The following is a 15,575-nucleotide window of genomic DNA, read 5'->3' on the forward strand; positions in this document are numbered from 1 at the left end:
TGGATTTAGGGCCACCCCACAAACACGCAACGATATCGTGACGTGAAATTTTATAATGTCGCAACGCCCGACGACGCGACATCGTAACGTATCTACGTGTGTGTGTGTGTGTGTGACCCTTACAATATTATATTATGTACATATACAATTCAGTAAATAGACATTTTATAATTAAAATAAATGTAAAGATACAATCGTTTGAAATCACCTACCAATACGAGTTTTACAAGTGTTTATACATATAGACTCACTTTTAAAAGTCAGTTCACACCCGAAACACTATATCACTTCACCGAGCGACTGTCGTTCATTCGTCGGCACTTCCGAAATGAACATTCACGCGCACCGATGGTGTCGTACGGCGGCGACGAGACGGTCGGCGGTGCTTCTGAAATCATAATCAAGAATATACTTTATACCGTTCGGGATCAATTTAGAGCATCTATTGTTTCAGTTGAATTACAAAGTGTTTATGGATGTAGCGTTGAGTAGTGAGTAGAGCGGGTGGGCGCGGGGTACGTACCGGGGGTGGCGGGTCGCGCACTAGCGGTGCGCGGCCCCCGCGGCCAGGTCTACGCAGAGCACGGCGGCGGGGGCGGCGCGCCCTCAGCTGCGCCGGTGGCGCCCGCCGCGCCGGCGACGCTCGCGGCGGCTCTGCGACCACATTAACGACTCAATCGGTTGTTGTAGCGAATTACTTCAATACATAATCCGCTCGTTACGGGGACGCGGGTCAGTGTTGCGAGAACTTAATGACACTCACCGTGCCCCCCTCGCCCTCGGCCCAGCGCTCGTAGGCGCGCTCTCTCTTCAGCCACTCCTGGTACTTGTACCACCACTCCTCCCACTTCACGTAATCACCGAGCGTGAGACCTGTAATATTTAAGTCAACAAGTTAATAATATCAAAGTTTTTATATGTAAAACTCAACAGTTAGTTTTTACAATAGATATTGTAAAGCAGACCCGACACAATAATATTTTTTTGTACTATCTGCGCACAGGTCCGCACGGAATTTAGCTATTATTGGATTACGAGGTTAGCACTTTAGGATATTTTACTAAGTAAGTAAATCTTTATTAATAAACACTCACCTCTCAGGTATCCCCTCTTTTTGTAGTAATCGTACCGCACCCTGACGTCGTCCCACGAGGGCAAGCCCCCGGGAGCGACCGCCAGCAGCTCCTCGGGGTAGCTGCCCACGGGCGCCGGGTCCAGGCCTCTGCGACGGACGCGCATCGTTTTAGAGTTAGTCTCTCGTAGTCGAGCAAAGAGAAGGGAGCGGAAGGCGGGCTCACGGGTAGTCGGCGCGCGGCGCGTCGGGCGCGTCGGGCGCGGCGTCGTCGCGCTCGATGTGCACGCGCAGCGTGCAATAACACAAACTAAACAATATATATATTTAGGAGATTCCTTTAACTATACAACTGGTTGGAATGATGTATCAAGCCGTCATTACTTTTGCTTTTTAGGCGCGAACAGTAAGGTCAATATTGGCGCAACTTGTAATTTATGATAAGTGTTATTTGTGTTTTATTTGGATTTGTAAGCTCAACTGAGTAAGTAATTTACTTCAATATGTATGAATTGGTGATTTATTTATGTTAAGATAAATTCGAAGTTAGAACTATTTGGTTTGTTAGTAAATTGTTTTTACTAACTTATATTCTTGTCTTTTTTTAATCTATTTCACTTCTGTACGCTAAACATATATATATTTGCTTGGTAGTTAATATTAAACGCATGTCATGTATACATCATGAGAAGTGTAATCATATGTATTTTTTGATTGTCATTTTGTTTTGTAGACCTTTGAACATAAACAAAATAAAAATATTGCTGCGACATGCAACATGTTTTTGTGTCCTCAAAACTGCAAACGTCAGCGACGCAATGTCGTTACAATCAACGCTCAGCACATTCAGTAGATATAAAAAACTAGAGTGCTTGTTTTATATTTTAATAATCAGAGCAATAAACTTGAAATAAAATAGGCATTATTTTTTATTCAACTTTGTAGGGAGTCTCGCTTAAACTCCCTCACAAGTTTAGCTTAGAATATTATAGGAAATAAATACTTAAGTAATCTTTTTCTTTTCAAATGTTTTACTTTGTCCTTGAGACGATTTATGAAGTAATTAAAAACGTAAGTTATATAAATGATTATTCATTACGTGAGGCGATTTGGGTTGAGAGGGTCGAGTGCAAATATCACGTATTTTTTTATAATGTTTTATTGACATGTTGGTTCCAGTAGACGTTCTTGTGATAACACATAAGTCTCTGTGGATTGAATTCGAATTAATGTTCTTTAACGACATTTAGCAGTTTCTAATTTAAGTATTTTTTATTGTTCGATTTTCTGACAGTTTTTGAAAGTCGCCTCAATTGTTAAATATTTATTCTTGTACATACTTCTTGTATGATAAGGTTTAGTTAAATAATTTTGGTCTCATTCAAATATTACAAGTTCTATCGGTACGCAAATCATTTGTGTTTATTGTTTCGACGGACAATGACTTGTAGGCTCTAAGTAGCATTACATGTTGCAATGTTTTTAGATATACCTAGATTTTTAGGTCGGTTTATACCTATATCATTGTTGAATAATTACCACTAAGTTGTTAAATTGGAACAGCTACTCTTAAATAATATTATATATAAATAATATAAAACAAATCCAACGCTATCAAGCGCACATTTTAGACAATTTAAAAAACGCATTTCTCAGTCTATGAGGGCCCTTCAAAATCTCACATTTCACTAGGGGTGAAAAACGGCAACGATGATGGTCTAATTCGAATATCACCCACTGGCCGACACTCATCGCATTTGCAGCAATATCTCTGAACAGTAAAAACTTTTCGTGAAAAGCACGTCAAAAGACAGACCAGTACAAGACACTGATAACCAATTATTACATAACAAATCACACGTAGTCATTAAAACATTATTGGGTCATCTAAAACGGTTTTCTCAAGTCTTCCAACGAACGGGACGGACAGCGTCTCTACACATTAAAATTAAAACCACAGTACAGTTATAAATAATTTTATTTCAAATAGAACATCTACATGATAATACTTAACATTAGTAATTACGATGCGAGCGACTCCGCTTCGGTGCGATCAAGATTACAAAACGACTACACGCTATTGCGACACTCAAGAGACGAGCAAAATAGTTAATTCACTCATTGTACGCGTAGAAATTAACTTACAAGTTTATAAACAAGCGTTACTTATGATAGTCTAAATAATATAATCAGAAGTGACTAACACATGGATACAGATTTGATAGCTTGAAATTATATATATTTTATTTTAAGCGTGCTAAGTTATACTGTCACACTCAGAGGCTTAACGATTACGTTCCCTCTTAGAGGCCGTTAGTGGTTTATTAACGTCCTTTAAAGTTTGAGTTAAATATAGTTAAAGTTAAGCAAAACTGTCATTTAACTTTTGAAGTGGTAACTTGTTATGGGAGGATAAACCGCTTCTGTCTTTCTGTCTGTCTGCCTTCCCTTATCTAAGTTATCATTTCTTTTAGGCATAATATTTTTAATAATAATAATACATTTGACGTTAATGTACCATAGAGGCGAAATAGCTGTTACATTCCGTCTTAAAGTTAAAAATTGCCAGTGAAACAAATTATTATCATTTAAATAACTATACGTAATAAGTTTCATCGTATTTAAATAAGCTTTATCATTGATAAATATCAACTCTCTCTCCGACTGCTATACCAAACTATCTTTAAAATAATAATTTAACACAATCTCACTGACAATTTAAAATTCTCGTCTATACTTTAATTATGTATCAAGTTGTAATGTAGTCGTTAAGGTATTTAATTAAAGTAAATTAATTACTCTGAGTGCGACAGTGAGAAAAATAATAATTACATTTGAAAATCACAAATAATATTCGGACGCAGCGCTCGCCTCGGTACAGCTTCATCAGAGCCCGGCTCGTCTCAGTACTATGATTTCCAAAGATTCCATATTAGATTATTATAATATATTCATATTTTACATTTATTTATTTACAATAATTATAATCTTATTACATATAATCTCAACCTCGTACTAATTTCAATGTAATTTGTACAAAATAAGAAAAAAAGACATCGAGAATCGTTTCAAACTGGTAAAGTACAATTTAACAACAAACCTTATACATATATTATTAAATTTATTTATTTTAAGCATGTACAAGATGCGGAATGGTTAACGGACCACCTGATGGTAAGTGGTCACCACCACCATTAGACATTTGCATTCCTTTACAGTTACACTGGCTCACTCACCCTTCACCCCAACAAAACAGTACTGAGTGACTGTTTGAAATTTAAACAGCCTCTTATTTTTTTAACACGCAACATTTTTCGATATCCTATTTGTACAAAATTACAACTATATCGCTTTATTCGTGAAAACTGATCGAATTAATTTAAATCTGAACGGTCAATTCAATTCTTAGTTTAATGGCTTTTAGTTGTGCCGACAGGGCAAAGATTACTTCGCCAATGATGAGGATGGAGGAGACACGAAAGAGATTGATCGGTACGGTTGAGATAACGAACTCAATTAAATTTTGAAGACTAGCATAGTAGTAGCAATTTCCTTGTTAATCCTACACCTAGAACAACACATCTGAACGGTCATTGGTCGACGACAACCGATGACGCTTAACCGACCAATCAGCGGTCACTAAACTGACATTGATAATCTTTCCAGAGTTTAAAGTAAATTTACTTGTACGATAAATTTAAAAATACCATTTGTTTATATCTCATTCGCACTTATATATGTCACCGTAAAATTGAAACCGTTAGATTATATTCTATCTCGCTCTTTTAACATACTGCTCACAATTTAACGTATTATGTTTCGTAATTTCAGTTAAATCATAAAAACTAACCTAACCTAACCGAAATATCATAAGCCTCGAAATTTTTGACGTTTTATTTTGAGTTAAATCACCGTTCACGATATTTCGGAAGTTCACAATCTCGCGAGATAGATAACAATCTAACGGTATTTACAATTCTACAGTGTTATATATAAACAAAGATTTACGGTATATAAAACACCCAACTCGAGAGGATATAGCATCTTACACAATAGTTACGAAAAACGATTTTAATAACTATCGATACTTGTTTATTAAAGACAGATAGGCGGACAGACACCTGACAGTAAGTGGTCACCACCGCTCATAAACTATATCAAAGAAATTGTTGCTTTCGTATATTTACATGATGTATTAAGTACATAGATATTATACTGGCACGGATGTCTTTAACCGATTTATAAAGAAGACCAATTCATCCTTTTTCAATATCCGTTGTTCATGAAACTGATTTTTGAAAATGTTTTTTTATTAATACAAGTTTACTTCCTGTTTGGTTCCATTTAAATTTCAACAAAATATACCTGTTTTGATTAAACGTGACAAAAATACTTTGGTTTGAATTAATCTATAATTATTTGAAGTGTGTTTATTTTTGGTTTAATTTCAAAAAGATGCATTTGAGAGGAACTTCTCGATAAGACATTACATTTATATCATCCATATCCGTGTATATAAATCGGGAAACGAGTTAACTAGTAACAAAGCTAATGTTTACAAATAAAGTTACTTCAGAATGAGATATAAACACTACAATATTGCCAACAACACCAACTGCATCACAAATCGGGACAGCGTTACTAACAAACAGTTCATAAGTAAATATTACATCTATTTATAAATAACATTAAGAGATTTCGCCAAGGGTTTATTTACAAACTATTAAGTACTTACAGAAACCCTATTGTTAGTATATTTAAATAAAATTATATATATATAAGAAATTTTACTCAGCCGCTTCGCTGGACATTAAATAAGAAAAGGGGGAAGTATCAATGGAATTAAAAAAAAACGTATAGTCCATAATCATTTACGGATTGGTCAGTCTCATATGACTTTCGGTTTCGGCCGAACTAAAGAGAAACTGTCTATTCTGTTACAAAACGTAAGTGCAACAGAATCGGTGCGAATATCTGTGTTTATTTATGATAATGTCTTGTAATTTTTTGTTATTAAAGAAACTATTCCCTCTACGTATAATTAATTGAAGCTTAAACGAATCGTTAAAACGTACAGAAATATCAGTTAACATTGACTGCAAATTCCGCTCGCCTACACTGGAGTTTAACGCGTCCTCATCATTAGGGCTTGCGTTTACTGAGCACGCAGATAACAAACCGTCTTAATGTGGACGCGCCATTGTCCATCATTGAAATAAAAAAAAAAATCACGTTGAATTACGAGACTTAAAGCGATCTGTAGTTATCTGTGCGATTGACAAAGTCTTTTTTCTGACTGTGCACAGATAACTAAGGATTAATTCGATGAATAATAACGTATCAAACTATTTACTAAAAAACATACACGACGTCTATCCATGTAAGCGCGCTAATAAGGTATAAAATATTCCGGAGAGATTAAACAGATCTATAAAGGAGTTGTGACAATAATTTTTAACTTGAAATTTTGCAATTGCTGAATATTCTATCGAGAGCCGAGATGGCCCAGTGGTTAGAACGCGTGCATCTTAACCGATGATTTCGGGTTCAAACCCAGGCAGGCACCACTGAAATTTCATGTGCTTAATTTGTGTTTATAATTCATCTCGTGCTCGGCGGTGAAGGAAAACATCGTGAGGAAACCGGCATGTGTCTAATTTCAACGAAATTCTGCCACATGGGTATTCCGCCAACCCGCATTGGAGCAGCGTGGTGGAATATGCTCCAAACCTTCTCCTCAAAGGGAGAGGAGGTCTTTATCCCAGCATGAATGTCCCACACATTTACGGGCTGCTTATATGCTTATGAATATTCTATCGTAACGATTCGACAACGATTAATATTTGCAAACATTTCACTGAACATATATCTCCTTTCAATTTTAAATTACATAAAATACATTTACTTAGATGTAAAGAGTCTATACACATTTAAACATCTAATTATATACTTCTGTATACATAGATAACTTTTCAATGAATATATACCCAAAGCAACTGCGTTTCTGGATATACAGCCGAACATCAAGACACACACACACAGGGCATTGGTTTTCATTGAAAAGCTAAACTTATTTATTTGCCTCGCTCGTTTCTTTATATAAAAATTAATTTTTATATATTTCGTTTTGTTAATTTATATTATATATAAGTTCGTATCTTACAGTTTAATATATTTACAACCTATTGAAACCGTTACACTATTATGAAATCTATAATTAACCTATTTATGTAAAGAGGGTAATGTATTTAACCCTGTATCTATGCATATGTTAACTTTCAGAGCCTAAACTAGAAATTTGAATCGATCTGATCTGGAATTTATCAAAATTTTAAGCGAAACTATTGAAGAATTGTTAAGAAGCGTATTATATTTTGTTCATGAAACGATTACTTAATAAATCAAAGATTCGTTTTACTCACGGACCGTACAATGGCTTATTTAGAAGCTATCTTCTTTATTGTTGGGTAAATTATACTATACTCAAGCAAAAAGAGACATTACTCTAAACATAGCAACAGATTAACCTTTCTATATAACGAAGGAAGACAGAATAACACTCCAATAAATACCAATTCGACCATAGACAATGGATTTGATTGTAAACCATTATTGACATACGTCTATGTGTGACGTAGCATCACATTATTTACTAAACAAACGATAATAACACTCATATATATGAATCTACAGATTAATCTTCGCCGCGTACTTATTATTATTATTAAATTTCAATCGATTAATGTTTTTTAATTAAATTTTATTATAAACCATATAATGGTTCTCATGATATATACACAATATATTCCCCCCTACGGGAGAATCATACCCTCCGGTATTGTATTTGTTGATTGGTATAACAACGGCTTCAAACAATCACATCTTATACATTTCATTTGTAATAAATTGTAGGCTATGGTTCCGTACAGTTTAACGTGCGCATAGACAATTTGTTAACAGTATCAGTTACACAATGTTATGGATATTACTTTATGATTGAGTCAATTTGTTTATGTTCGTCACGTCAAATTATCAATTAATATACATTTGTACCGATACGACTGGTCGTTCGTGAGATAAGTACGTACAATAATCAAAACTCTCTGGATTTAGGGCCACCCCACAAACACGCAACGATATCGTGACGTGAAATTTTATAATGTCGCAACGCCCGACGACGCGACATCGTAACGTATCTACGTGTGTGTGTGTGTGTGTGACCCTTACAATATTATATTATGTACATATACAATTCAGTAAATAGACATTTTATAATTAAAATAAATGTAAAGATACAATCGTTTGAAATCACCTACCAATACGAGTTTTACAAGTGTTTATACATATAGACTCACTTTTAAAAGTCAGTTCACACCCGAAACACTATATCACTTCACCGAGCGACTGTCGTTCATTCGTCGGCACTTCCGAAATGAACATTCACGCGCACCGATGGTGTCGTACGGCGGCGACGAGACGGTCGGCGGTGCTTCTGAAATCATAATCAAGAATATACTTTATACCGTTCGGGATCAATTTAGAGCATCTATTGTTTCAGTTGAATTACAAAGTGTTTATGGATGTAGCGTTGAGTAGTGAGTAGAGCGGGTGGGCGCGGGGTACGTACCGGGGGTGGCGGGTCGCGCACTAGCGGTGCGCGGCCCCCGCGGCCAGGTCTACGCAGAGCACGGCGGCGGGGGCGGCGCGCCCTCAGCTGCGCCGGTGGCGCCCGCCGCGCCGGCGACGCTCGCGGCGGCTCTGCGACCACATTAACGACTCAATCGGTTGTTGTAGCGAATTACTTCAATACATAATCCGCTCGTTACGGGGACGCGGGTCAGTGTTGCGAGAACTTAATGACACTCACCGTGCCCCCCTCGCCCTCGGCCCAGCGCTCGTAGGCGCGCTCTCTCTTCAGCCACTCCTGGTACTTGTACCACCACTCCTCCCACTTCACGTAATCACCGAGCGTGAGACCTGTAATATTTAAGTCAACAAGTTAATAATATCAAAGTTTTTATATGTAAAACTCAACAGTTAGTTTTTACAATAGATATTGTAAAGCAGACCCGACACAATAATATTTTTTTGTACTATCTGCGCACAGGTCCGCACGGAATTTAGCTATTATTGGATTACGAGGTTAGCACTTTAGGATATTTTACTAAGTAAGTAAATCTTTATTAATAAACACTCACCTCTCAGGTATCCCCTCTTTTTGTAGTAATCGTACCGCACCCTGACGTCGTCCCACGAGGGCAAGCCCCCGGGAGCGACCGCCAGCAGCTCCTCGGGGTAGCTGCCCACGGGCGCCGGGTCCAGGCCTCTGCGACGGACGCGCATCGTTTTAGAGTTAGTCTCTCGTAGTCGAGCAAAGAGAAGGGAGCGGAAGGCGGGCTCACGGGTAGTCGGCGCGCGGCGCGTCGGGCGCGTCGGGCGCGGCGTCGTCGCGCTCGATGTGCACGCGCAGCGTGCAATAACACAAACTAAACAATATATATATTTAGGAGATTCCTTTAACTATACAACTGGTTGGAATGATGTATCAAGCCGTCATTACTTTTGCTTTTTAGGCGCGAACAGTAAGGTCAATATTGGCGCAACTTGTAATTTATGATAAGTGTTATTTGTGTTTTATTTGGATTTGTAAGCTCAACTGAGTAAGTAATTTACTTCAATATGTATGAATTGGTGATTTATTTATGTTAAGATAAATTCGAAGTTAGAACTATTTGGTTTGTTAGTAAATTGTTTTTACTAACTTATATTCTTGTCTTTTTTTAATCTATTTCACTTCTGTACGCTAAACATATATATATTTGCTTGGTAGTTAATATTAAACGCATGTCATGTATACATCATGAGAAGTGTAATCATATGTATTTTTTGATTGTCATTTTGTTTTGTAGACCTTTGAACATAAACAAAATAAAAATATTGCTGCGACATGCAACATGTTTTTGTGTCCTCAAAACTGCAAACGTCAGCGACGCAATGTCGTTACAATCAACGCTCAGCATATTCAGTAGATATAAAAAACTAGAGTGCTTGTTTTATATTTTAATAATCAGAGCAATAAACTTGAAATAAAATAGGCATTATTTTTTATTCAACTTTGTAGGGAGTCTCGCTTAAACTCCCTCACAAGTTTAGCTTAGAATATTATAGGAAATAAATACTTAAGTAATCTTTTTCTTTTCAAATGTTTTACTTTGTCCTTGAGACGATTTATGAAGTAATTAAAAACGTAAGTTATATAAATGATTATTCATTACGTGAGGCGATTTGGGTTGAGAGGGTCGAGTGCAAATATCACGTATTTTTTTATAATGTTTTATTGACATGTTGGTTCCAGTAGACGTTCTTGTGATAACACATAAGTCTCTGTGGATTGAATTCGAATTAATGTTCTTTAACGACATTTAGCAGTTTCTAATTTAAGTATTTTTTATTGTTCGATTTTCTGACAGTTTTTGAAAGTCGCCTCAATTGTTAAATATTTATTCTTGTACATACTTCTTGTATGATAAGGTTTAGTTAAATAATTTTGGTCTCATTCAAATATTACAAGTTCTATCGGTACGCAAATCATTTGTGTTTATTGTTTCGACGGACAATGACTTGTAGGCTCTAAGTAGCATTACATGTTGCAATGTTTTTAGATATACCTAGATTTTTAGGTCGGTTTATACCTATATCATTGTTGAATAATTACCACTAAGTTGTTAAATTGGAACAGCTACTCTTAAATAATATTATATATAAATAATATAAAACAAATCCAACGCTATCAAGCGCACATTTTAGACAATTTAAAAAACGCATTTCTCAGTCTATGAGGGCCCTTCAAAATCTCACATTTCACTAGGGGTGAAAAACGGCAACGATGATGGTCTAATTCGAATATCACCCACTGGCCGACACTCATCGTATTTGCAGCAATATCTCTGAACAGTAAAAACTTTTCGTGAAAAGCACGTCAAAAGACAGACCAGTACAAGACACTGATAACCAATTATTACATAACAAATCACACGTAGTCATTAAAACATTATTGGGTCATCTAAAACGGTTTTCTCAAGTCTTCCAACGAACGGGACGGACAGCGTCTCTACACATTAAAATTAAAACCACAGTACAGTTATAAATAATTTTATTTCAAATAGAACATCTACATGATAATACTTAACATTAGTAATTACGATGCGAGCGACTCCGCTTCGGTGCGATCAAGATTACAAAACGACTACACGCTATTGCGACACTCAAGAGACGAGCAAAATAGTTAATTCACTCATTGTACGCGTAGAAATTAACTTACAAGTTTATAAACAAGCGTTACTTATGATAGTCTAAATAATATAATCAGAAGTGACTAACACATGGATACAGATTTGATAGCTTGAAATTATATATATTTTATTTTAAGCGTGCTAAGTTATACTGTCACACTCAGAGGCTTAACGATTACGTTCCCTCTTAGAGGCCGTTAGTGGTTTATTAACGTCCTTTAAAGTTGAGTAAAGTATAGTTAGTTAAGCGAAACGCTCATTTAACTTTTGAAGTGATAACTTCTTATGGGAGGATAAACCGCTTCGTTACGTAACGCGTTACGGAGCCAGTCTGTCTGTCTTCCCTTATCTAAGTTATCACTTCTTTTAGGCGTAATATTTTTAATAGTAATAATACATTTGACGTTAACGTACCATAGTGGCGAAAATAGCTGTTACATTCCGTCTTAAAGTTAAAAATTGCCAGTGAAACAAATTATTATCATTTAAATAACTATACGTAATAAGTTTCATCGTATTTAAATAATCTTTATCATTGATAAATATCAACTCTCTCTCCGACTGCTATACCAAACTATCTTTATAATAATAATTTAACACAATCTCACTGACAATTTAAAATTCTCGTCTATACTTTAATTATGTATCAAGTTGTAATGTAGTCGTTAAGGTATTTAATTAAAGTAAATTAATTACTCTGAGTGCGACAGTGAGAAAAATAATAATTACATTTGAAAATCACAAATAATATTCGGACGCAGCGCTCGCCTCGGTACAGCTTCATCAGAGCCCGGCTCGTCTCAGTAATATGATTTCCAAAGATTCCATATTAGATTATTATAATTTATTCATATTTTACATTTATTTATTTACAATAATTATAATCTTATTACATATAATCTCAACCTCGTACTAATTTCAATGTAATTTGTACAAAATAAGAAAAAAAGACATCGAGAATCGTTTCAAACTGGTAATTAGTACAATTTAACATCAAACCTTATACATATATTATTAAATTTATTTATTTTAAGCATGTACAAGATGCGGAATGGTTAACGGACCACCTGATGGTAAGTGGTCACCACCACCCTTAGACATTTGCATTCCTTTACAGATACACTGGCTCACTCACCCTTCACCCCAACGAAACAGTACTGAGTGACTGTTTGAAATTTAAACAGCCTCTTATTTTTTTAACACGCAACATTTTTCGATATCCTATTTGTACAAAATTACAACTATATCGCTTTATTCGTGAAAACTGATCGAATTAATTTAAATCTGAACGGTCAATTCAATTCTTAGTGCAATGGCTTTTAGTTGTGCCGACAGGGCACAGATTACTTCGCCAATGTCACTTAGGATGGAGGAGACACGAAGAGATTGATTGGTACGGTTGAGATAACAAACTCAATTAAATTTTGAAGACTAGCATAGTAGTAGCAATTTCCTCTTTAATCCTACACCTAGAACAACACATCTGAACGGTCATTGGTCGACGACAACCGATGACGCTTAACCGACCAATCAGCGGTCACTAAACTGACATTGATAATCTTTCCAGAGTTTAAAGTAAATTTACTTGTACGATAAATTTAAAAATACCATTTGTTTATATCTCATTCGTATTTATATATGTTATCGTAAAATTGAAACCGTTAGATCATAATCTATCTCGCTCTTTTAACATACTGCTCACAATTTTGCTCGATTTTAATAACTCTTGATACTTGTTTATTTAAGATAGATAGGCGGACAGCCACCTGACAGTAAGTGGTCACCACCGCTCATAATCCATATCAAAGAAATTGTTGCTTTCGTATATTTACACGATGTATTAAGTACATAGATATTATACTGGCACGGATGTCTTCAACCGACTTATAAAGAAGACCAATTCATCCTTTTTCAATATCCGTTGTTCATGAAACTGATTTTAGAAAATGTTTTTTTATTAATACAAGTTTACTTCCTGTTTGATTCCATTTAAATTTCAACAAAATATACCTGTTTTTGTGACACATGACAAAAATACTTGGGTTTGAATTTTATCTATAATTATTTGAGTTGTGTTTATTTTTGGTTTAATTTCAATAAGGTGCATTTGAGAGGAACTTCTCGATAAGACATTACATTTATATCATCCATATCCGTGTATATAAATCGGGAAACGAGTTAACTAGTGATAGAGCTAATGTTTACAAATAAAGTTACTTCGGAATGAGATATAAACACTACAATATTGCCAACAACACCAACTGCATCACAAATCGGGACAGCGTCACATACAAACAGTTTATAAGTAAATATTACATCTATTTATAAATAACATTAAGAGATTTCGCCAAGGGTTTATTTACAAACTATTAAGTGCTTACAGAAACCCTACTGTTAGTATATTTAAATAAAATTATATATATATAAGAAATTTTACTCAGCCGCTTCGCTGGACATTAAATAAGAAAAGGGGGAAGTATCAATGGAATTCAAAAAAACGTATAGTCCATAATCATTTACGGATTGGTCAGTCTCATATGACTTTCGGTTTCGGCCGAACTAAAGAGAAACTGTCTATTCTGTTACAAAACGTAAGTGCAACAGAATCGGTGCGAATATCTGTGTTTATTTATGATAATGTCTTGTAATTTTTTGTTATTAAAGAAACTATTCCCTCTACATATAATTAATTGAAGCTCAAACGAATCGTTAAAACGTACAGAAATATCAGTTAACATTGACTGCAAATTCCGCTCGCCTACACTGGAGTTTAACGCGTCCTCATCATTAGGGCTTGCGTTTACTGAGCACGCAGATAACAAACCGTCTTAATGTGGACGCGCCATTGTCCATCATTGAAATAAAAAAAAAAATCACGTTGAATTACGAGACTTAAAGCGATCTGTAGTTATCTGTGCGATTGACAAAGTCTTTTTTCTGACTGTGCACAGATAACTAAGGATTAATTCGATGAATAATAACGTATCAAACTATTTACTAAAAAACATACACGACGTCTATCCATGTAAGCGCGCTAATAAGGTATAAAATATTCCGGAGAGATTAAACAGATCTATAAAGGAGTTGTGACAATAATTTTTAACTTGAAATTTTGCAATTGCTGAATATTCTATCGAGAGCCGAGATGGCCCAGTGGTTAGAACGCGTGCATCTTAACCGATGATTTCGGGTTCAAACCCAGGCAGGCACCACTGAAATTTCATGTGCTTAATTTGTGTTTATAATTCATCTCGTGCTCGGCGGTGAAGGAAAACATCGTGAGGAAACCGGCATGTGTCTAATTTCAACGAAATTCTGCCACATGGGTATTCCGCCAACCCGCATTGGAGCAGCGTGGTGGAATATGCTCCAAACCTTCTCCTCAAAGGGAGAGGAGGTCTTTATCCCAGCATGAATGTCCCACACATTTACGGGCTGCTTATATGCTTATGAATATTCTATCGTAACGATTCGACAACGATTAATATTTGCAAACATTTCACTGAACATATATCTCCTTTCAATTTTAAATTACATAAAATACATTTACTTAGATGTAAAGAGTCTATACACATTTAAACATCTAATTATATACTTCTGTATACATAGATAACTTCTCAATGAATATATACCCAAAGCAACTGCGTTTCTGGATATACAGCCGAACATCAAGACACACACACACACGGCATTGGTTTTCATTGAAAAGCTAAACTTATTTATTTGCCTCGCTCGTTTCTTTATATAAAAATTAATTTTTATATATTTCGTTTTGTTAATTTATATTATATATAAGTTCGTATCTTACAGTTTAACATATTTACAACCTATTGAAACCGTTACACTATTATGAAATCTATAATTAACCTATTTATGTAAAGAGGGTAATGTATTTAACCCTGTATCTATGCATATGTTAACTTTCAGAGCCTAAACTAGAAATTTGAATCGATCTGATCTGGAATTTATCAAAATTTTAAGCGAAACTATTGAAGAATTGTTAAGAAGCGTATTATATTTTGTTCATGAAACGATTACTTAATAAATCAAAGATTCGTTTTACTTACGGACCGTACAATGGCTTATTTAGAAGCTATCTTCTTGATTGTTGGGTAAATTATACTATACTCAAGCAAAAAGAGCCATTACTCTAAACATAGCAACAGATTAACCTTTCTATATAACGAAGGAAGACAATAACACTCCAATCA

General features: G+C 35.4%; 2 protein-coding genes across 2 annotated transcripts in view; both read right to left on the minus strand.

Annotated features, from left to right (window-relative positions):
- Positions 1 to 8,574, minus strand: LOC125074563. Its single transcript, XM_047685889.1, has 6 exons — positions 8,465 to 8,574; positions 1,299 to 1,382; positions 1,095 to 1,222; positions 764 to 873; positions 524 to 654; positions 1 to 388 (listed from the first exon to the last, which is right to left on the minus strand). The coding sequence occupies exons 1-5, from the start codon at positions 8,572 to 8,574 to the stop codon at positions 607 to 609; spliced, it is 480 nt and encodes a 159-aa protein (XP_047541845.1). The 3' UTR covers positions 1 to 388; positions 524 to 606.
- The window catches only part of LOC125074564, an 8,325-nt gene continuing 926 nt past the window's right edge, over positions 8,177 to 15,575 (minus strand). The window contains exons 2-6 of the mRNA XM_047685890.1: positions 9,475 to 9,558; positions 9,271 to 9,398; positions 8,940 to 9,049; positions 8,700 to 8,830; positions 8,177 to 8,564 (exon numbers count right to left, since the gene is read on the minus strand). Coding sequence (XP_047541846.1) covers positions 8,783 to 8,830; positions 8,940 to 9,049; positions 9,271 to 9,398; positions 9,475 to 9,558 — 370 coding nt within the window. The 3' untranslated portion in view covers positions 8,177 to 8,564; positions 8,700 to 8,782. The remainder of the gene's footprint in view (positions 8,565 to 8,699; positions 8,831 to 8,939; positions 9,050 to 9,270; positions 9,399 to 9,474; positions 9,559 to 15,575) is intronic.

Source organism: Vanessa atalanta, chromosome 28 (assembly GCF_905147765.1).
Source record: "Vanessa atalanta chromosome 28, ilVanAtal1.2, whole genome shotgun sequence".
Lineage (NCBI taxonomy): Eukaryota > Metazoa > Arthropoda > Insecta > Lepidoptera > Nymphalidae > Vanessa > Vanessa atalanta.